Source organism: Hippocampus bargibanti, linkage group LG18 (genome assembly GCF_051943395.1).
Source record: "Hippocampus bargibanti isolate YZ-2025 linkage group LG18, ASM5194339v1, whole genome shotgun sequence".
In the NCBI taxonomy this organism is placed as follows: Eukaryota; Metazoa; Chordata; class Actinopteri; order Syngnathiformes; family Syngnathidae; genus Hippocampus; species Hippocampus bargibanti.
In genome coordinates, this window is record NC_142751.1 from 1,899,773 (window position 1) to 1,922,548 (window position 22,776).

Genomic DNA, 22,776 nt, shown 5'->3' on the forward strand with positions numbered 1-22,776 from the left:
AAAAAAAAAATGAGATTCAGGTCAAGAGTTTCCACCATTATTCCGTTAACATGACGATTTTCTTTCTCTGATTTCTCGGTAAAATGGGAATCATAAAGAAAAACCATGTGTACAAGAAAACCCTTCAAGCCCTGATCTACCCGATATCATGCACCACGCCGCATAACTTTGAAGTGTGGACGGCCACAACGCCCACGTATTGTTACGAATGCGAGGGGCTGCTGTGGGGAATCGCGCGACAAGGCGTCCGCTGCTCAGAGTGTGGCGTCAAGTGTCATGAAAAGTGTCAGGAACTGCTGAATGCCGACTGTCTGCAACGTGAGTACGCGTCCAATTTACCATTTCCGCTTTACGTTTCCGTGACTCACAGACCCTTCAACCGGTTCACGGCCAGGCGCTGCTGAAAAGAGTTCTAAACACGGAGCTGAGGACCGCACTCAGAATATCATCATGGCGATGAAGGACAGAATGAAGATCAGGGAAAGGAACAAACCTGAAATTTTTGAAGTGATCAGGGATGTTTTTATTATCAGCAAAACTCTTCATTCGCAGCAGATGAAGGCAATAAAACAGAGCGTACTAGATGGTACGTCAAAGTGGTCTGCCAAGGTCACCATCATAGGTAGGCTCATAGTCCATGCTAAAAATAATGGAACCAGAAACAATCAGAACGTTTCCTGCAATAAAATCAACTGACGGAATGATTTTTCTTGCCCCCCCAACAATATTTTAGTTGTTTGTGCCCAAGGCCTTCAGGCAAAGGATAAAACAGGATCCAGTGATCCGTATGTCACAGTGCAGGTGGGCAAGACAAAGAAAAGGACCAAGACCATCTATGGCAACCTCAATCCAGTCTGGGAGGAGAAGTATCACTTGTGAGTAACTATTTTATCTTTGTTAACTCATGCACTGGAAGTCGATGTGCAAAAATGTGTCCACTCCAGTGCCAGGGTTTTTGTTATTGTCACTCAAATTACAGTACCCACAGAATATTGAGTTTTAGAACTACGTAAACATTCAATTCAGTGTAATAAACCAAGGGTGTCAAACTCGGTTTTTGCCATGGGCCCCATTGTAGTTACGGTTTCCCTTGGAGGGTCGTTATGAATTTTGGGAAACCATATAAATGTTTCATCATCTCCACATATTATAAACAAAGCACTCAACAAAATAATGAATCACTAGTTTTCAAATTTGAAGTCCAAAATAATGACTATTTTTGTGGTTTACATGGGACAATTTGAAATTTTGGTTTGGAGTTGAACAAGCAACATGGAATTTCACAAGTTAGATTTGCTTTTGCGGGCCGAATAAAATGATGTGGAAAGAGTTAATTCCTAAGTTATATGGGTCTGGAGTTATATGATCTTGAAATGGGGGACCGAATGTACAAAATACAATACAATACATCTTGATTTATATCGAATTTTAACAAACCACCGAAGCTTTAACAAAGCGCTGACATGGAGAAAAAAAATGCAAATGCTGCCCCCTTGTGGAAGGGAAAAACATTGCCAGAGGTCTGTGCCGCGCCTTATCGGCACACAAGCAAGAAAAAACATAACCCGACCTAATTCAGGAATGGCGTTCTACGTCATATTTTTAATTCCCGACTAAATTTGTGAATGGCAGTGAATGAGTTCATCTGGACAGACTTTTTAGTTCTCTTGAATTGACTTCCGATTTCTTTCTTTTTTTTCCTACAAGTGAATGCCACAATTCATCAGACAGAATCAAAGTGCGGGTATGGGATGAGGATGACGACATCAAGTCAAGAGTCAAGCAACGTCTTAAGAGAGAATCGGATGATTTCCTCGGCCAAAGTATTATTGAAGTCCGAACATTGAGTGGAGAAATGGATGTCTGGTACAATTTAGGTCAGTGTGTTTATTATACATCAGAATCAGAATCATCTTTATTGCCGAGTATGTAGAACACACAATGAATTTGTTTCCGGTAGAACACGCTGCACTAGTATCGTCGTCAAAAAAAAAAAAAAAAACTGCTAAGTGGCACTATACAGTTCCATTTTGGCTACTGTTGAAAATTGGAAGGAAATGAAACGTTGATTTTTGAATTGGTGCTTTATTTGTATTCTGCGAAGTTGCGTGGCCCATTCTGGAAATAAAATATTCCAAGGTGGGGTGGGCGGATTGACTGTCAATCTAGTGGCCCCCGTGGGGTGTCTGCTACTTGCAATATAAAAAAAAATAAACATGAATACATACTAGAAGCTTTACCATTTCATTGGTACATAAGAACTTGTAAATATAGTTAAGCATTGCTGTAAAGCTTACTAGCTATTAGCTATATTCTATCTATCTATCTATCTATCTATCTATCTATCTATCTATCTATCTATCTATCTATCTATCTATCTATCTATCTATCTATCTATCTGTCTGTCTGTCTGTCTGTCTGTCTGTCTGTCTGTCTGTCTGTCTGTCTGTCTGTCTGTCTGTCTGTCTGTCTGTCTGTCTGTCTGAATGGCTATCTAGCTAGCTATCTATTATCTGTCTGGTTCGCTTTCTATCTGAGTTATTCCGGGTTGAGTGAACGCTGGCACGTGTAGCTGCCGCTGCTCACCCACAGAAAAACTTATCATGTGACTGTAAAGTGACTTTGAGAGTTTTGAAAGGCGCTTAGAAATGAAATGTGTTATTATTATAAAGCATATGATCTAAATTGCAGAGAAGATTTTGAAATCGCGTCACGAAAATATTGAGACATTTCACTAGAATGTGCCTTTTCTTCATCGTCTGGTCCAAGAACCCTCCATCCCTACCTCACTATTCTTTTTCTCCTTATGTGTGATTATCAAGTAGCCTTGCTCGAGTTAGAAATCAAGCACTCTGACGACATGTATGAATTACCCTTAATGGTAAGCCTGTCAGAGCAAATAGCAGGGGTGAATCGCAAGGCACTGCGCCTCCAGAAGCCCTTCCACCTCTCCCCACGTCTTCAGTGAACAGACATAGAACCATACAGCTGGCTGATTTCAATACACACCACCTTTACTTTTAAAAGCTTTTATTATAAGCGATGAACAACCTAGAGGTGAACACGCTCTAGACGGTAGAGATGATCGTGGACAGGAAACATTCATGACCACAGCTGCTCCTCACACTATCCAAATGCCTCGTGTTAACCGTCGAGACCTTCAAGTTCCTGGGAATCACAGTCTCAGTCAAAGTCAGCTTTATTGTCAAATATGCTAATATATATGACATACAGCACAGATGAAATTAATGTCCTCTCTGACGCAGCGTGCAAGACACTTATAATGTGGCTAAAAAAGCCAGACAATTGACAATACACAATACATGTAATTTCTGAATGTAAAGTGAGGTAGTGTCATTTGTAAATTGATGTGGTGTAGTAATGCAAAAACAAAAAGAAAGGTTGAAGTGAGGTCTTGCAGAACAAAACGAAAGTAATAGAGTTCAGAATGATAGTACAGCGTGTAGCGTGTATTCAGAATTCGGTGAGTGTGGCAGTGGGAGGGGCAGGGGGGGCAGGGCTGGGAGGAAGTTGAGTCTCCTGACTGCGTGGTGGAAGAAACTGTCCTTGAGCCTGCTGGTCTTGGCTCGGAGACTCCGTAGTCAACACCAGCGCCATCCTGTGTTCTTCCATCACCGTTTGGCTCGGAGCCATCCCAAAAATGGACAAAATCCCACTTCAACGGACAGTTAAGACAGTGGTAAAAAATAATTGGCACCACCCTAGCCACTCTCGAGGACTTGCACACTGTAAGAATCCAAACAAGGGCGCGTAAAATCCTACTGGACCCTCCGCAGCCTGCCCACCACCTTTTCCAGCTACTCCTCTCATGCAGGTGCTACCGATCCATGCACAACAAATCCAGCAGACATTTAAAAAGCTTCTTCCCTCAAACCATTAACTCTCTAAACAGTAACCCACATAGAACTGTATAGTGCCTCCATTTTTCTCAAAATTTTAATGATACTAGTGCAGCGTGTTCTACCGGAGACACATTCATTGTGTGTTCTACATACTTGGCAATAAAGATGATTCTGATTCTGATGAAGCCACGGACATACCAATCAAATAGACGTTGAAGAGCCAAACGTTGACCAGGTTTCATTCTGGCACCGTATTTCTCTTATCTGACCTAGTTTGCGTTAAATTACAGAGAAGAGGACGGACAAGTCAGCCGTGTCAGGGGCTATCCGGCTCCAAATCAACGTGGAGATCAAAGGGGAGGAGAAGGTGGCCCCATACCATGTGCAGTATACCTGTTTGCATGAGGTAATTTCAAAATTCACATCGCAGGCGGTCCGTTGAAGAGATTTTAGTGGTACGTAGTGGACACCGCCTGTAGGACATTCGATTTGTTTAACTTTTGGACTGGTCACTGCACACAATGCCTCTTTTGGGGACAAGTATTGCTTCTGTATTCTTGTTCGAGGAGTCAAAGCAACAAACCTGTACCCATAGCTCACATTCTGAACAACTTCACTTTATATATGCGTTCAACGATGACTAATGGCGCTTTTTTTCCATCTAGAACCTGTTCCACCACTCTACAGATATCCACGGACATGGCGTGGTGAAAATCCCAGAGGCACGCGGAGACGATGCCTGGAAAGTTTACTTTGACGACGTGCCGCAAGACATCGTGGATGAGTTTGCTATGCGTTATGGAATCGAATCAATTTACCAAGCCATGACGTACGTTTGAGATCGCGAATGCCGTCCTTTCGCCCAACATTGAGTTCATCTCTCATCTGCATTTAACTCATTCACTGCCAGACAATGTCATTGTCACTCCAATTCCAGGACCCACAGAGTATTGAATTTTAGGGCTACATAAACATTCAATACAGCCTTACACACATTTTTTTTCGTCAGAAAGAAATAGTTAATTCCTAAGTTATATGGGTCTGGGGTTGTCTGAGCTTGAAATGGGGGCAGCTGTACAAAATACAATACAGGTAATATCCGATTTACGACCGAGTTCCGTTCCGACCAAACGTGCGACGGCAAGTCGAAATCCATTCAAAATGTTGAATAGAGACTCTCTGGTGCCATCACACGGTCGATTGCTGTGCGAGCGTGGGATGCTGGCTGCCTGGCCTAAATTGTCGGACGTGTTGCCGGCCTGGTAGCGCGTTGCGTTGCCAGGCATAGAATTTTTTTTTTAAATAAGGTCTGTAGGTAATGGTCATCAGTCGAGCTGATCGTAAGTCGGATGTTACCTCTACATACATATTGATTTATATAGCGCAAACAAACAAACAAAACCTGAACAAATTCGGGAATGGCGCTCCACATCACACTTTTGAATTCCAGAATAAATTTGGGAATGGCAGCGAATGAGTAAATATGAGCCTCCGAATGAATTAAATATCTGTAAATTGTATGTAGGGGAACTGAATTTCCTGGTCGCGTTAATCCGTTGAATTTGCCATTGAATTTGCGACGTTGCTATTTGTAGGCACTTTGCTTGCCTGTCTTCTAAATACATGTGTCCTGGGGTTCCTGCCGTGATGAGCACGCTGCTCGCCAACATCAACGCCTTCTACGCTCACACAACCGCCTCCACCAATGTGTCCGCCTCCGACCGTTTTGCGGCCTCCAATTTTGGGGTTTGTACAGACGCACATGTTACCGTATTTTCCGCACGATAAGCCCTTAAAATCCAACACAGCTTCTATATGGATCAATATTCCGATTTCCTTGATGTAGTATTTTAAAAGTTCTCTTTGTAACAGCTGCAGCAGTTGTGAAAGTAATACAAAAATCAGGCTGTATTGTATTGTATTCCTTTTAGTGGATAGATAGGACAGTTAGGACGGCGGAAAAAATCATTGGCACCACCCTACCCACTCTCGAGGACTTGCACACTCCAAGAATCCAAACTAGGGCGCGGAAAATCCTACTGGACCCTCCGCACCCTGCCCACCACCTTTTCCAGCTACTCCCCTCAGGCAGGCGCTACCGATCCATGCGCATCAAATCCAGCAGACATTTAAACAGCTTATTCCCCCAAGCCTTTAACTCTTTGAACTCTTTGAACTCTTTCAACAGTAGCCAAAATGGAACTGTATAGTGCCACTTAGCAGTTTTTTTGACGACGATACTAGTGCAGCGTGTTCTACCGGAAACAAATTCCTTGTGTGTTCTACATACTTGGCAATAAAGATGATTCTGATTCTAATTCTGATAACGCAATTGCAGCCACTATTGATGCTTCTGTTCTATAAGTCTTATAATGTTATGTATGTAATGTAATTACCTTATGTATCAGAATCTTCTTTATTGTCCAAGTATGTAGCGCACACAAGGAATTTGTCTCCGGTAGGATACGCTGCACTAGTATCGTCCGAAAAAAGAAGGGCAATAATTATGGTGGACACTAATAAAGCCTAATCTGACAAATGTCTTCATGTAAGTGGTACCTCTTAGAAACAACTGTGAGACAATGTGAAAAGTATCACCTGCCTGAGGGGAGTTGCTAGATAAGATGGTGGGCAGGGTGCGGCGGGTCCATTAGGATTTTCCGCACTTTTATCTTAATTCTTGCAGTGTCCAAGTCCTTGAGAGTGAGTATGAACATAGTTTTAAAATAGGCCATTCATTGAAGATGCGCCTGATATTCCGAAGCGCCTTATGGCAGTGTCTGAAATACCATCTGCCCGGATGCCGGGGGCGTGCAACTTTTACGTCGGGCGTACAACTTACAAAACGCCCCGGCCCGGGTGGCGGAAAACTTTTGGGAGAAAAAAAAAATTGAAATACAGTAAAGTCTCGTTATATCGATATCGGATATATCGATAGTCCCGGTTATATCGATACTATTTCTATGCACGCACGGAGAAAATTACATGCAAACAGGGTCGGATATATCGATAGTCCCGGTTATATCGATATTTTTTCGGACTCCCTTGAATATCGATATAACGAGACTTTACTGTATATATATTTTTTCAAATGAAACGTTTGCTTTTTTTCTATAAAGCAAACATTTGAATAATTTATTTTGATTTCGAAATCTTCATTTGGTTTGGAAATTTCTGAATTTCGGTTCGTTTGGCAATTTGCATACTTGGCACGGCAGCCAATCAGAAGCCTGCTTTGTGCTTCCGGACTTTCTCGAGCCTTATAAGGTCGTGCATTTGCGTATCATTTTCCAAAGTAGATGCACAGAACCTCAACCCCAGAAGAAAGAGTCAAAAGAAGCTAACAAAATTTATGACGCTACAAGACGTAAACCTACATTATCCTGTGACTGTAAAGTGTCATTGAGGGTTTTGAAAGGTGCTTAGAAATTAAATGTATTAAAAGCATCGTGGAAAGAGGCATTCACGTGGCTTGTAGCAGACGTCGCAACACAAACATTGATTTGTACAACATGCCGAACAGTGTATGGACAAACGACAACTGGCGCAAAATCATCAGCAAGGGATATTTACTATCAATTAAGCAAGGGAGCATTTGCGGTAGGTATATCCTTAATAAAAAAAATCCTTTATACTTTGTAACAATGTTTTTTTTTTGCGATTAGTCGTCTTATTGTGTTTCAACTTGTGAAAAATGGGGCAGGCAACTTTTCAGAGTTGTCTGCCGTAATGTCTGTTAACTTTTTGTCATTTTCAGACACTGCTTATAGTGCGGAAAATACGGTGCGCTACTCACAAAAATTTTAGGACATTTGGCTTTCAGGTGAAATTTTGGGATGGGCCTAAAATCCATTCAAAGAGTCATCACGCTGTTCACATTTTGACATAGAGACCAAGTTGACAGCTACTATTGAAAAGCGAAATATTCTGAACATTTTTGACAGTATTGATTAGCTTAGCAACTATTAAATTCAGTGTACAATAAATCAAATTTCCTCTGCAGAAAGAACGCTTTATTAAACTTCTCGACCAGTTGCACAACTCCTTGCGCATTGATCTCTCAACGTACAGGGTAAGAAATAATTATTTTTCCATCGTATTGCATATCTGCATGTCCAAATGGACAAAGCAATACATTGTACACATTTAATTTTGTTTTGTTTTCTTTTGTAGAACCACTTCCCTGCCAGTAACAAAGATCGTCTCCAGGATTTAAAATCCACTGTGGATCTTTTAACCAGCATCACATTTTTCAGAATGAAGGTAAGCGGCGGTTTTACAACTGTCCGTTTGACAAGTTTTCATTCATTATGATGTAGTTGGTTTATCAATATAAGATGAAAAAAGACAAGTTGTCAGACATGTCTGTGTAAGCTCTCAGTCGTACAGGAGTGGTCCCTCGATGAAAAGGTTTCTTCAGCCGTCATCTGTACTTCTTTGAAGGTGTCGGACGTTTCGCTTCTCATCCAAGAGGCTTTGTCAGCGAACTAAAATTTGATGGTAGCTCTGGCCCTATATTTATATCCCTACTGTCCAGAGGTGGCGGTGCCAGACCTCTGCTATTATCAGAATCATCTTTATTGCCACGTATGTAGAACACACAAGGAATTTGTTTCCGGTAAAACACGCAGCACTAGTATCATAAGTCCCTGCTCTAAGGTTGGGGGGAGCAGAGGACCATTTCCTGAGGCTACACTGATTGCTTCTATTGTCCTAACTGATTATGGTCTACAACTGGCCTGATTGCCCCGTTTGCTCTGTTATCACCTCATCAGCATAACTAAGCCACTGTGGTAACGATCTCAGAAGTGTGTTTTAACATCACCATGGCAATTTAGTGAAGGGTTTTGTTGTTTTATGAAAATAGCTTCTTTGACTCCCCTTTCAAACCATCTATTTTCTTTCGCGAAGATTTTGACTTCATTGTGGAACAAGTTGAACATGTTTATTTTTTTGTGTCTGAGCTATTGTCACTGTTGTATGGCGTTCAGGTCCAGGAGTTACAGTCTCCGCCAAGAGCCAGCCAAGTTGTCCGAGACTGCGTCAAAGCTTGTCTCAACTCCACCTATGACTACATCTTCAATAACTGCCATGATCTGTACAACCAACAGTATCAACCTGTGGAATTGGTGAGTCGCACATTGACGATTCGTCCTTTGTCATGCAATGATCTGAAATGGCTCCGTAGCGACAGTCAAATATTGCTTTGATTATTTTTTTCCTCTCTTCACTTCTTTTTATTTATTTTGCTACCCAACTATCTTTCTATCGAGCTAGCTACCTAGATCTACTTGCTATCTATTAGCTATATAGCTAGCTGGTGAGCTATATAGCTTGCAAGCTATTGGCTATCTATTAGCTTGTTAGCTAGATTTCTATCTATTTGAATTACTTCCAGGTTGAGTGGCGCGTGTGGCTTCCGCTGCTCACCCACAGAAAATGTATCCCGTGACTGTAAAGTGACCTTGAAAGTTTTGAAAGGCGCTTATGAATCAAATTTATTATTATTATTATTATTATTATTATTATTATTATTATTATTATTATTATTATATTATCTGTAGCCACAAAGGGACATAAGTCTTCTTGTGCCGGTCCCAAGCCCGGATAATTACAGAGGGTTGTGTCAGGAAGGGCATCCGACGTAAAAGCTTGGCCAAAACAAACATGCGGATCAAACCTCTAAAGATGGAGGACACTGATTTGCTGTGGCGACCCCTTGAAGGGAAAAGCCGAAAGAAGAAGATTTATTTTATTTTTTTACCAGAGCAAGGAAGATGTCTCCTTGGAGGACCAAGGTCCGAGTATCAAGAACCTGGACTTCTGGCCCAAGCTCATTATGCTGATTGTCTCCATCATTGAAGAAGACAGAAACTCTTACACGCCCGTGTTGAACCAGTTAGTATCGTAAATCCGTCTTTGTTTGGTCTCGGGAATCAATTTCAATTCTTCTATTTGTCTCTGACCTGACTTTGAAATGCATCCAAGGTTTCCTCAAGAACTGAATGTCGGCAAGGTGTCAGCTGAAGTCATGTGGACGTTGTTTGCGCAAGACATAAAGTATGCGATGGAAGGTACGCCATTTTGGAGCAAAGTGATGCTACCTTGATTTGCTATATCATGATTGACAGTTTCTACCAGATAAATATTTTAAATTAACATTACGACGCTGTATCTTCTTTGATAATTAACTCACTCACTGCCAGACCATCTGCAAAAAATGTGTCCACTCCAGTGCCAGCGTTTTTGTCTTTATCACTACAATTGCAGGACCTACAGAATATTGACTTTTAGGACGACATAAACATTCAATACAGCGCAAGACACCGTAGACTCTCTTTTTTTATTAAAAAATAAGGGTTAATTCCTAAATTGTGTGGTCTGGAGTTGTCTGACCTTGAAATGGGGGCGGCTGTACAAAGAATTCAATACATACAGTGAATTACATAGCCCTTTAACAAAAGCTGAAGCTATAACAAAGTGTTAACATGGACAAAAGTCAAATTATGCCCCCTTGTGGAAGGGAAAAACATTGCCAGAGGTCTGACCAGTGCTTTATCGGAACCCAAGCGTGAAAAAACAAACCCCGAACAAATTCGGGAATAGTATTGAATGAGTTAAAATGCAACCGTTGGCCTCATTTGTAACCTGTTGCTTCAACTGACATTGCTGGTAACAGAAGGACTTACTCAACAACAGCCAAAAAGCAAGTGCGGAGAATCAAAAAGTTCACGGCGAGAAAGCACATTGCGAAAATGACAAAGAATGCCGTCGCGCAGTCATTTTAAATACTTCTCCACATTCCCTGGAATGTCCTTTTCTGCCGCATAGCGAAACCGCCCCATTCCCCAAAGTGCATAACAGCTTTCATATTGTCATGTAGCTCATGTCCCCAAGAGAAATTCCCATGTGAAAATGAATTGACTGATGAAATTCGTGTCTCAGGCTAGTTATCGCTATCTTTTCTATCGCTATTGAATTCTCATGCCACCATATCAAACATCTTGACACTTGCTGTCTTTTTTTCTTCTCAGAACATGAAAAAAACCGACTGTGCAAAAGCACAGACTACATGAACCTCCATTTTAAAGTCAAATGGCTCTACAACGAATACGTCAAAGAGCTACCCAACTTCAAGGATGTTGTTCCAGATTACCCATCGTAAGTACTGTATTTTCCCGTGTATAATGCGCACCCAAAAGCCCTGATTTCCTTCCAAAGATTATCCTGCGCCTTATACACCGGTGCGTCTTATATGTGAAGTCATATTGAGCCACAACAGGTCTTGCAACTACTGTCAGTAGCCACGACTCCATTTCCAAGAAGTAGTGCGTAAACCCAGTCTGTACTGTAGAGCCTTATAAAGTGGTGTGCCTTATAATATATACATAGATAAAAGTTCTCCAAATATATTTAGAAAACCTTTTTTATTCCTTGAAGGTGTGCTTTATAGTCCGCTGCGCCTTAAATATGGAAAACGTTTGAAAATACACCATTCATTGGGGGTGCGCCTTATCCTCTGGTGCGCCTTATACACCGGAAAATAGTTATTGGCAAGAAAAGAGACTTGTTGAAATGCTCATTGTGTCTTTTTTTCTCTGCCTAGATGGTTCTTGCCATTTGTGCTGCAGTGGTTGGATGAAAATGAGGATGTATCGATGGAATTTATGCACGGAGCTCTTGAGAGGGACAAAAAAGATGGGGTAAGAAGATGGGGAACCGTTTCTAAATATTCACGTTCCAAACTTCTAATCCTCACATGGGAATCTTGCAGTTCCAGCAAACGTCCGAGCACGCTCTCTTCTCCTGCTCCGTGGTGGACATTTTTACTCAACTCAACCAAAGCTTTGAGATTATCAAGAAACTGGAATGCCCCGACTCGAATGTCATGGCGCAATACAGCCGCCGCTTCTCCAAAGTAAGAACCTGTTAATTCACGATAAGCCGTAAAACTCGACAGCACAATTTTTGCAAGTTGTGACACATATTTGGTTTTACAGCATACAGTGATACCTTCGCTTACCAACTTAATTGGTTCCCAGAAATTGTGTGTAAGGCGAAGTGTGTCTTCCAAATATTAATTTCCCATAGGAAACCATTAAAAATGAGAATAATCCGTTTCCAGGTCCCTATAAAACTACTAAATAAGCCTTAAAACTAATCAAAATATACCTTACTTTATGTATAATAAATGGGCTATTGTATTGTAATTAAAGAAATAAACTGTACTGTTTAATAAAGTTGTTTTATTTACCTTTGTGATGGTCGTTCATGTAGTTGCCTCTTGATGATGTCCGAGTGAAGTTACAGTGCTTTCTCGGCGATAATACCCTCACTCACACTGTCCCCTGCGAGCTGCTTTTTGTTAATCCAAACCAACAGAAGTTTTTCAACCTCTTCTATTGCCTGAGACCGTTGCTTCGACAACACAGAAACACATTTAGCCACACGTAGCAATGGTCGAATTAGCATACTGGTACTGGGACACCAAGTCACACAAACGCACACCCCGTTCGTTTTTCTCGATGGTCTCCTTCTTCTGCTCAACAGTCATTTTCTTTTGTGTTCTCTTCGGCTTCACGCTAGCCTGTGGTGGGGTCTTTTTCGGTCCCAAAAAAGCAAAAGTACCCCACTCACTAACAAACCAGGTCTGCACTGAGTGCACTCAAAAAGGTGTGTGTGGAAAAGTAGTCCGCCAGCCACCGTGGTGCTCTGTGTGTTGCCCGAAAACCAGTTTGTATGCCAAGATTATATTCTCGTGAATTTAATGTTCGTAAGGTGAAATGTTTGTTAGCTAAAGCGTTCGTAAGCCGAGGTATAACTGTACTTAATTTTCGAGCAATTTGATATTCATTTTTCATGATTGTTCAGTTGGACATTGGCCCCATTGGGCAAAGAATGTGCAGCAGCATTTTTCTTCCATGAAGGAGAATATTTTAAGACCCCCCCCTCCCTCGCGACCCTTCCATGAATTCATTCATTAAGAATGAATGATTCTCTGTGTCTCTGTGTTCTCATGTCATTTGTTATTTAGTTTTTTTGTTCTTTTGACTTCAAGATGGCGCTGCGAGAGTGGCTGCCTTTCCAGCAAGCAGCTAATTTATTTTGTTTTTCTTCTTTCATTCCTTTCATAACTTTGCTGCTGTGAAATGTAAATTTCTCCACTGCGAGACTAATAAAGGCAAATCCAATCCAATCCAATCCATTTACCCCCAAATTATAACATCATACCCTTGTGTAATGTGATTTTATTGTATGAGTAGCTTGGAGTGAATCTCTATCTAAATTTATTTTCCTTGAAACTCTTTTCAGACTATCGCCAAAGTTCTTTTGAAGTACAGCGCCATCCTTGGCAAAAGTTTCCCTTCCTTCGTCGACAAGGAGAAAATCGTAAGTGGGCATTTTGATGAAAAATGAATCCGAATTTTGGAATCCATTCAAATCTCATCCACGTTTTTTTCCCCTTGTGTGCAGCCCTGCGTCCTTATGAATAACGTGCAGCAGTTGCGAATCATGTTGGAGAAGATGTTTGAGTGCATGGGTGCCAAGCAGGTACGTGGATTTAAAATTAAGCATTACCCGAGAGCGATGGTCCCTACGAACAGTGTTGTTTAGGATGGCTGTTTCACTATTGTTCTTGTTGTGGAAGAAAAATATTAAGATTCTTTTCTCTAAATTCTAATTGGACATGTATAATAAGTAGCTGTAGGGCCCTTAGGGTCAGGGATAGGGTTAGCGTTAACCGACTATGCTCGACTTCCATATTGTTTCAACCTCCTGTTTGAATCCCGACCAAGTGTTAGTTTGAAGCTAGCCGCTCAGCCATTTTGACTTCCTATCTAATGTGCTCAATGTACTTTTAAAGCGAGATCAGTTGATGGAAGATGAGGAGGAAGAAGTCGGCAAAGAGGTAGGTGGTCAGTACCGCGTGACCACGGCAGAAATGCCTTGTACGGTTTTTGTTTGTCTTAAAAAGCAGGTGATCCCTGATCATGAGGATGCGGTGGTTCCGGTGCGTACTTTGAGTTATTGTTTAGTAGTTGTTATCGACAAATGTGATTGACAGACTTAGTAGTGACTTATTCAGAGTGAGTGGAACGTAGTGATGGCACTTGTGTACATCATGTGGGAGGAAAATAGTTGTGGGTCATGGCGAGATTAGATTTTGCTGTTAGTTTAAAATATGATGTCAAGGTGAAAACATCTCATTCAAGATACTGTAGCATATAGCAAATACGTTTGTGATCCATGTTTGCAATATTATAATTTTTTTATCTGGTTGTTTATTTACGTATTTGTTACTTTATGTATTTGCTTGTTTATTTATGTATTTATTTATGTATTTGCTTGTTTATTTATGTATGTATTTATTTATTTGCTTGTTATTTATTCATGTCTTATTTATTTGTTTCTTTATTTATTTGTTAATTCATTTATTTATCAATGTATTTGTGTATTTGCTTGTTTATTTATTCAACTCTTTATTTTTGTGTTTGTTTATTTATTTCTTCATTCATTTATTTGTTAATGTATTTATTTTCTTGTTTATTTGTTCGTATTTTTTATTTATTTATGTATTTATTTATTTATTTATCTATTCATTCATCATCTTTTGATTGTGGTTTTGCCATTCGCTGCCTCTCAGTTTGCGGAGAGTGAGGACAACGAAGGGAAAATAGGGGAGCCAGGGGACAAAATTCAGTTTGAGGTTTGTTGCGGTCTCAAGTGTAGCCCGTGAACTGTGTCTATCCTATTTTTTTGATCCCAGTCACATAATCGTTACGTTGACAGTTAAAAAAAAAACTGCGTGGAATTTCACAGGGTGTGTCATGTCATTTCTGCTGACAACAGCCATTAGTCAGTCTGTGCCAAGGCCTTTCCCTTATATCACTTCACTCATTTTCTCTTTGCTGACTACCTTTGACTTTTTTTTTCAATCTCTGCACGTCCCTCCTACTCTCCATTATATTTTTAAAAAGACTGACACAGAGAAGGTGGGTGTCAATATAATTAATTTGCAACATACTTTTTGAAATAACAAGTTTTATTGATGTACTAAAACATTGTCTGAAATTGCTACCACATTAAGCCGGATCCTCCAATTGAGAAGGTAAGAAGCACATTGGCCCCCCAAACTTGCCCGAGTTTTCCCTCGGTCCCGTCCACCCCCCCGCCCCCGCCCAAAAAAAGGTTGCATATTCCTTCAGCGGCCCTGCATAGTAACTCTTCCCATGTTATAATTTAAAAAAAATAACATAAAAACATATTCAGATGATGGCCAGATAATAGGTGCCTTACACTCTGTGTCCAAGAGGACATTAATTTCATCTGTGCTGTATGTCATGCATTAATTTCATCTGTGCTGTATGTCATGCGTATTAGCATATTTGACAATAAAGCTCACTTTGACTTCCCTATGCTGTAGAACCATTTTCCTTTTTCTTTTTCCCTTACCGCAAATGGAATTATTTAGAAAAATAAAGCAGGATTTTTTTTTAAATACATATGACCATATTTTCCGGTGCATAAGGCGCACGGAGTATAAGGCACACCCTCAATGGATGATGTATTTTCAAACGTTTTCCATATACTGTAAACGGTGCACCACACTATAAGACGCACCTTCAATGAATGAAAAAAGTTTCCAAATACAGGTAATATACGACTTATGACCGAGTTCCCTTTCCGACCACATGGTTCTAAGTCAAAATGGTCGTAAGTCGAAATCCATTCAAAATGTTAAATAGAGACTCGGAGGCTAAATGACTCGTAAACTCTCCCCACTGGTGCGATCACACGGCCGATTGCTGTGCGAGAGTGAGATGCTGGCTGGCTGGCCAAAATTGTCATACACGGCCTGCTAGCCCGTTGCGGTGCCAGGCGTAGAATAAAAATGTTAAAAATAGGGTCTGGAGGTCATGGTCGTAAGTACGGGTGGTCGTAAATCGCTCAGGTCGTAAGTCGGATGTTACCTGTATAATATATAAATATATAAAAGTTTTCCAAATACAAGGCACATTATAAGGCGCTACAGTAGAGGCTTGGGGTTACGCGCGACTTCCTTTAAAGGGGGACGGGATTGGAGTCGGCACCTGCTGACAGTCGTTGCGAGACCTGTCATGGCTCAATATGAATTCACATATAAGGCGCACCTGCGTATAAAGCGCACGGTCACCTATTGAAGAAAATTAAGGCCTTTGGGTGTGCCTTGTGATAGGACTATTTTATATATGCACATTCTAAAACATTCAATGTTTATTTTAAACCACTCATTTATGTGTCTAAGCTTAATCTACGTTGTTATGCTCTCTCTCTCTCTCTCTCTCTCTCTCTCTCTCTCTCTCTCTCTCTCTCTCTCTCTCTCTCTCTCTCTCTCTCTCTCTCTCTCTCTCTCTCTCTCTCTCTATATATATATATATATATATATATATATATATATATATATATATATATATATATATATATATATATACAGTAAAGTCTCGTTATATCGATATTCTCGGGAGTTGGAAAAAATATCGATATAACCGGACTATCGATATATCCAATCCTGTGGCATGTGAATTTTCTCCTTGCGTTCATAGAAATAGTATCGTAATAAGCAGTACTATCGATATAACCGATATCGATATAACGAGACTTTACTGTATATATATATATATATATATATATATATATATATATGTGTGTGTGTGTGTGTGTGTGTGTGTGTGTGTGTGTGTGTGTGTGTGTGTGGTTTACCATATAACTTCATGGTCCAACTTCCTATTCGTAGTGTACACATTCATATCAGTTTTCAGTCTAATGTTCCACACTTTAATTCACAGCCAATTGGCTCCCTTAGAAATGAGGTCTCTCTCTCTCTCTGTTTCTCTCCGCTTCACCGTTCCAAGAATAAATAATCTTTTTGTTCATCATTTACAACTGATTTACTGCTGATTGACTATTTAAACCAATGCAAGAGAAGAACAACAACAACTTTGATCCAACACTTTGTACACAGGAAAATATGGTATTGTAGCTCATACTTGAGTGTTTTGTGTGTACACCATCTGTAGATGGATACTGAGGCAAGTGATCTGCTGAACAACCTGCAAGTGAAGCTCAACGGCGTACTGGATGAGCTCAGCAGTACATTTGGGAACAGGTAGAAATGGCCCCACCCACATTTCCGAGTATACACAGACACATAGAGTCCTCACGGTCCATTCCATGTGCATCGACGCCGACTCCCGTGTGACACGGTCTCCCAGATGTTTGTTCGGACACTGTGAACAAAGGCTGGAACACAGGAAGCCATACATGACCGACGCCCAACCTCTGCAGCCCTCTGCCAAGCTATTTATTGAGAGTACAGTGATATCTCGGTTTACGAACCCCTTGGCTTACGAACGTTTCGGTTTACGAACGTTAAATTTCTGAAAAATTTACCTTGGCATACAAACTATTTTTCGGGATACACACGGGGCTACCACAATGAGTGATGTGTCATTGGCGAACAAGCCCATTATCCTAACAAGAAAATAGCTACCTGCTTGTTTTGGCCCTCTATTCCCCGCCCCCAGTCGTCGGTTAAAGCCACGTGATTGGTCAAGAACGCAGGAAATGAATGTTCGGAAGACACACTTTTCGCCTTACACACACTTTCTAGGAACCAATTAAGTTTGTAAACTGAAGTATAACTTCCTTTACGGGCCTTCTGTTCGGCCAACTAAGCTTACAACAGCATGAAACTTTTAAATATGATTACTTTTATTTCTCTATTCTCTATTACGTGGCTAGCTTCCAGAGCCGCATCAATGACTGCGTGCGCCAGATGGCGTCCTTGCTATACCAGATCAAAGGGCCTCTCAACGCCAATACCAAAAGCCAAGTGGAGGCCGACTCGGATAACATGCTAAGGCCACTTATGGATTTCCTGGATGGGAAGTAGGTGCTAGCACTTCCCGCGTATTGAATGACTTTCATCACGTTTGATCACATTTTGCCGCAGGTTGACGCTATTTGCAAGCATTTGCGAGAAGACCGTTTTGAAACGTGTGCTTAAGGAGTTGTGGAGGATTGTGATGACCAACCTGGAGAGGACGATTGTGCTGCCTCAGGGGAACGACACTTTTGTAAGTGTATGATTCGTTTTCTCATGTTGATTTATCTGAGTTCCAGTTGATAAAAAAACATGTCGCTTTTTTTTTTCAGGGTGCGCAGATACTCTCAGCTGCAAAAGAGCTGGGTCAACTTTCCAAACTCAAAGTAAGCCTGCTTCTGATAGACTGACTTGATGTGATTGACACGACTGTGACTGGTCTTTTTGTGAAGGATCATATGGCGGGCGAGGCAAAGAGTTTGTCTCCCAGGCAGTGTGCCGTGATGGATGTTGCACTGGACACCATTAAGGTCAGTTTTTTTTTTCTCCCACAATGCATTTCAATGGGCTTCAATTATACCAGAGTTTACCTAAATGTTTTGTCCATATTCATGATAATCATGATAATCATGATAATCACGACCGTCACGACCATCACAACAATCACAACCATCACAATCATCATAATCATGATAATCATAATAATCACAATAACCATAATAAGCATAATCATGATAATAACAATAATCGTAATCATGATAATAATAATCATAATAATCATTGTTGGATTATTTTGATCGTTCGCCCTTGGTTCATTGCTTCGACAGGTGTTGATGGAAGAGGATGGTTAAATCATCAGGGCGCCAGGTGTAGAACAGAAAGTTGGTTTAATCTTGGAGAGAGCGGAGGCATCGCGGTGTCGGCTTAAGGAGAGAGCATGGCGATAGAGAGAGAGACAAACTAGAAGGGAGAGCATTTTATACGCCGCGCAGTGTGTGACGCGAAAGGATGTGACGTAATGTAAATGCGACATCATGTAAGGGAAGGCAGGATATGACGTATCAGGAAGTTCAAAATGTAAACAAAGATTACAGACCGATGTTTAGAGATGTTTGTATGGTGAATTACCCCAACAATCATAATCACAATAATCAGAATAATACATTTTTTTTGATAAGCACCTTTCAAAACTCTCAAGAACACTTTCCAGTCAGTTTTTCCGCAGGTGAGCAGCGGCAGCCAGACGTGGAAACGTTCACTCAACCCGGAAGTAATTCAAAAGTTTTAGTTTTTTCCATGTTTTTGGTCACGTGCGCACATGCAAGCATTCACACGCACACACACACACACGCACACACACGCACACGCACACACACACACACACACACACATACACACACACACACACACACACACACACACACACGTTTTTACGACATGGTGGGGACTAGGTGTGCGCAGGATTTGCTCCATGGGAACCCAATTTGAAACATGAAAAAAAATCGACTTATGAAAGTCATAAAAATGTAATTTTACGCTGCAATTTTTTTTGCCTGTCCACTGTCGCTGAAAGGGTTAAGTTTACCTCAAAAGCCAACTTTCAAGGTTTTAAATTATTATTTCCATTTCCAAAAGTTCCTCTTCGTCCCCAAATTTAACACATCCCAGATTATTGCAACTTTACCTTTCTATAACCCCACCCTCCCTGGAAGGTTGTGATCTTATGTGGCACCCTAGCGGTGGTGATAAAAAATGCTTCTTATTAATCAATAAAAGCAGTTGTAATTAAAACAGTCCGCATTTTATCTCTCTGTGATTTTGATAAGAATAATCGTGAAATGTCCTCCTGCAGACATCATCGATGTCTGAAAACCAAAAATCAACACAAGAAATTAGCTTTGACTGAGCTTTTTTGTCTTTTTTTTTCTCAGCAATACTTCCACGCAGGAGGAAACGGTCTGAAGAAAGCCTTCCTGGAGAAGAGTGCCGAGCTGTTGTCACTTCGACACACCTTGTCCCTCTACACTCAGACCACGGACACACTCATCAAGACATTTGTGACCAGTCAACATGCGCAAGGTAAGCTAAAGATTTCCCCGAATGAACGTTGTGACGTCAACATTTTCGAAAAGCTGTTTCTCCACACTTGACTGTCTTGTGTTTATTTCCCTGCGCTGCACGTGTGCTAGTGCACCAAGGAAAGGGTCTTAGGTTAACTCCCAATGAGAAAATACAGCCCAGCAGGGGTAGGTTCATCACCATAAATTAAAGACTGTGACCTCTGTCACCGTGCCCCCATCCCTCAGTCGTGATGCGTTTGTTGTCATGAGGTACAAGTAGAGTAGCTTGATCACCAACACAACCTCAAAGAGGCATCCTCATCACATCCTGACTCAGTCCTTGAAACAGTTTATTCATTTATTTATTGATGATTTTTGATTTATTTCATATTTATTTGTCCGTCTATTTGTTCTGATTTTTATTTATTAATTTATTTATTTATTTATTTATTTATTTATTTATTTAATTAGTTATTTAATTGTCGATCTATGCATATCTATTTATTTATCTGTCTATTTATTCATTTAAATATTTATTGGTCTATCTATTTATTTATCTATCTATTCATTTCTTTGGTTATTTATTTATTTATTTATTTCTCTATCTGTTTATATAATTATTTATCATTGTTTGGCTGCTTATTTATTTATTTACATGTATTGTTACTATTATTATTATTATTTAGTGGGTTAGTTATTTGCCTATGTATCTATTTATTTTTCTACGTATTTATCTATCTATTCATTTGTCTATTTATTTATTTATATTCATTTTTTAGCTATGTATTATTTATTTGGCTGTTCATTTATTTACGTGTAGTCATTATTAATAATAATAATAATAACAATAATAATAACAATAATACTAATATTATTATTATTATTATTTAGTGAGTTAATTATTTGTCTATTTATATATCTATTTTTCTCTGTAATTATCGATCTAATCATGTGTCAATCTCTTTATCTATTTATGTATCTATTTACTTATTATTATTATTATTATTATTATTATTATTATTATTATTATTATTGTGATTATCCGTATTTATTTATTTATTTATTTATTTATTTATTTATTTATTTATTCACTCATTCATTCATTTATTTATTCATTTAATTTTAGTATTAAAAATAAATCATTTGTGTTTGCATTCCACTAGGTTCGGGGGTGTCCAATCCGATTGGTGAGGTGTCCGTCCAGGTTGAGCTCCACACACATCCTAAAAGTGGAGAACGCAAAGTTTCCGCCAAAGGTCTCAGAGCACTCACTCACCATGTAGCATTTTGACAGAAAAAAAAAATATATATATATTGCTTTCATTTGCAGTTGTGGCCGCCACTGATTTAAAATGGCAGACAACCGGAATGTTCCGACCCTTTGTGGAACTCACCATGATCGGCCCGCACCTCAGTGACAAAAAACGTAAATTCCATACCAAATCCAAGAACAACAGCTGGTCTCCCAAATTCAACGAGATCTTCTACTTGTGAGTCCAACCCGGGTTCTTGTTCCTGGTTCGCTTTTGAACTCTTTCAGCTGGAAACGGATCCGTTTCTCCCACAGCATCCTGGGAAACCAGGACGCTTTTGAATGCTACGAGTTGCAAGTATGCGTCAAAGACTACTGCTTCGGCCGAGCCGACCGGGTGGTGGGCTTATCGGTGATCCAGTTACGAGACATCGTGGAGAAGGGCAACTGCGCCTGCTGGTGTCCGCTGGCTCAGTGCATCCATATGGATGACACGGGGCTCACCGCCATCAGGATTTTGTCGCAACGTTCCAACGATGACGTGGCCAAGGAATTTGTACGGCTCAAATCGGAAACCAGATCGGCCGAAGAGGGCAAATAAGAGACTTTTTTTCTCCATCGCCATCAACAACACTGATATACGGAAGAGCATTAGGGCCAGGTTGAAATATATATATTTTTTAGAGATGGGGTATTATTCTGAGAAAAAAGTCGCAAATTTGCGAGTTTCAAACTCGCAAATTTGCTAGAATTAAAGTCCCAAATTTGCTCGATTTAAAGTCCAAAATTTTGAGTTTGAATCTAGCAAATTTGCAAGTTTGAATCGAGCAAATTTGTGACTTTAAATCTAGCAAATGTGTGACTTTAAATCTAGCAAATTTGCGAGTTTGAATCTAGCAAAGTTGTGACTTTAAATTTAGCAAATTTGTGACTTTAAATCTAGCAAATTTGTGAGTTTGAAACTCGCAAATTTGCGACTTTTTTTTCTCTGAATAATACCCCATAAGAGCCTTAATGCTCTTCCGTACTGATAAGCGTCAAATGTAAAGCATTTTTTCACTCTTTTTTTTTAGCGAAGTGTTTGTGCACACCGTATGTATCCCCAAGGACTCCAATCTCCAGTGTTGTCCAAAAAAAAAAAAATGTCTGCTTCGGCCGCCAAGCTTGATGCCTTACCCAAAAGTCCAAAAACTGTGAATGTGTCAAATGAAGTAATTTGAAATCCATAAAAAGGATCCACGCCGGTGCTTTTGGAGTCAGATGACAACCAGTTTTATCTCAAAAGCTGTCAAAGTTGTCAAATTTTAAAAAAATAATAATAATACCGCTTGGGTGACTCGAATATGTGCCTTGTGCCATTTGAAAGTATTCAAACCGCAATGTCAAACATTTTTGCTTCCCTCCACGACATCACAAGATGTGTGTGTATATATATATATATATATATATATATATATATATATATATATATATATATATATATATATATATATATATATACGTATACATATGTATATATATGTGTATATATGTATACATATGTGTATATATGTGTATATATGTACATGTATATGTATGTATTTGAAGTCCTTGTATAGATATGCAAAGCGAAGTCACACTTCTATTTAGTTATTTTTGTTGAACTATTTATTTTTCATGTGTTTACGTTTCGGATTTTTGCAGCGTTTTTTTTATGTTATTGTGTTGTTACAATTTCTTTACAGTGTGTGTGTATAT

The 22,776-nt window shown here is 39.9% G+C and overlaps 1 protein-coding gene across 14 annotated transcripts in view; it reads left to right on the forward strand.

Moving 5' to 3' along the window:
* Positions 1-22,361, forward strand: part of unc13bb (unc-13 homolog Bb (C. elegans)) — an 85,655-nt gene extending 63,294 nt beyond the window's left edge. For 5 of the 14 annotated variants that reach the window (XM_089020971.1, XM_089020972.1, XM_089020959.1 and 2 more), the window contains 31 exons: positions 99-318; positions 395-622; positions 734-875; positions 1,708-1,877; positions 4,154-4,269; positions 4,529-4,692; positions 5,459-5,609; positions 7,867-7,935; positions 8,037-8,126; positions 8,855-8,992; positions 9,631-9,761; positions 9,852-9,937; positions 10,898-11,024; positions 11,470-11,566; positions 11,638-11,781; positions 13,176-13,253; positions 13,338-13,415; positions 13,729-13,875; positions 14,509-14,571; positions 14,843-14,857; positions 14,953-14,973; positions 16,922-17,010; positions 17,646-17,792; positions 17,857-17,980; positions 18,060-18,113; positions 18,180-18,257; positions 19,659-19,806; positions 19,917-19,973; positions 20,951-21,043; positions 21,118-21,277; positions 21,355-22,361. In XM_089020971.1, coding sequence (XP_088877097.1) covers positions 99-318; positions 395-622; positions 734-875; positions 1,708-1,877; positions 4,154-4,269; positions 4,529-4,692; positions 5,459-5,609; positions 7,867-7,935; positions 8,037-8,126; positions 8,855-8,992; positions 9,631-9,761; positions 9,852-9,937; positions 10,898-11,024; positions 11,470-11,566; positions 11,638-11,781; positions 13,176-13,253; positions 13,338-13,415; positions 13,729-13,875; positions 14,509-14,571; positions 14,843-14,857; positions 14,953-14,973; positions 16,922-17,010; positions 17,646-17,792; positions 17,857-17,980; positions 18,060-18,113; positions 18,180-18,257; positions 19,659-19,806; positions 19,917-19,973; positions 20,951-21,043; positions 21,118-21,277; positions 21,355-21,640 — 3,711 coding nt within the window. In that variant the 3' untranslated portion in view covers positions 21,641-22,361. The remainder of the gene's footprint in view (positions 1-98; positions 319-394; positions 623-733; positions 876-1,707; positions 1,878-4,153; positions 4,270-4,528; positions 4,693-5,458; positions 5,610-7,866; positions 7,936-8,036; positions 8,127-8,854; positions 8,993-9,630; positions 9,762-9,851; positions 9,938-10,897; positions 11,025-11,469; positions 11,567-11,637; positions 11,782-13,175; positions 13,254-13,337; positions 13,416-13,728; positions 13,876-14,508; positions 14,572-14,842; positions 14,858-14,952; positions 14,974-16,921; positions 17,011-17,645; positions 17,793-17,856; positions 17,981-18,059; positions 18,114-18,179; positions 18,258-19,658; positions 19,807-19,916; positions 19,974-20,950; positions 21,044-21,117; positions 21,278-21,354) is intronic. The other 9 variants (XM_089020963.1, XM_089020964.1, XM_089020961.1 and 6 more) reach the window with 9 other exon arrangements.
* Positions 22,362-22,776: the final 415 nt, after the last annotated feature.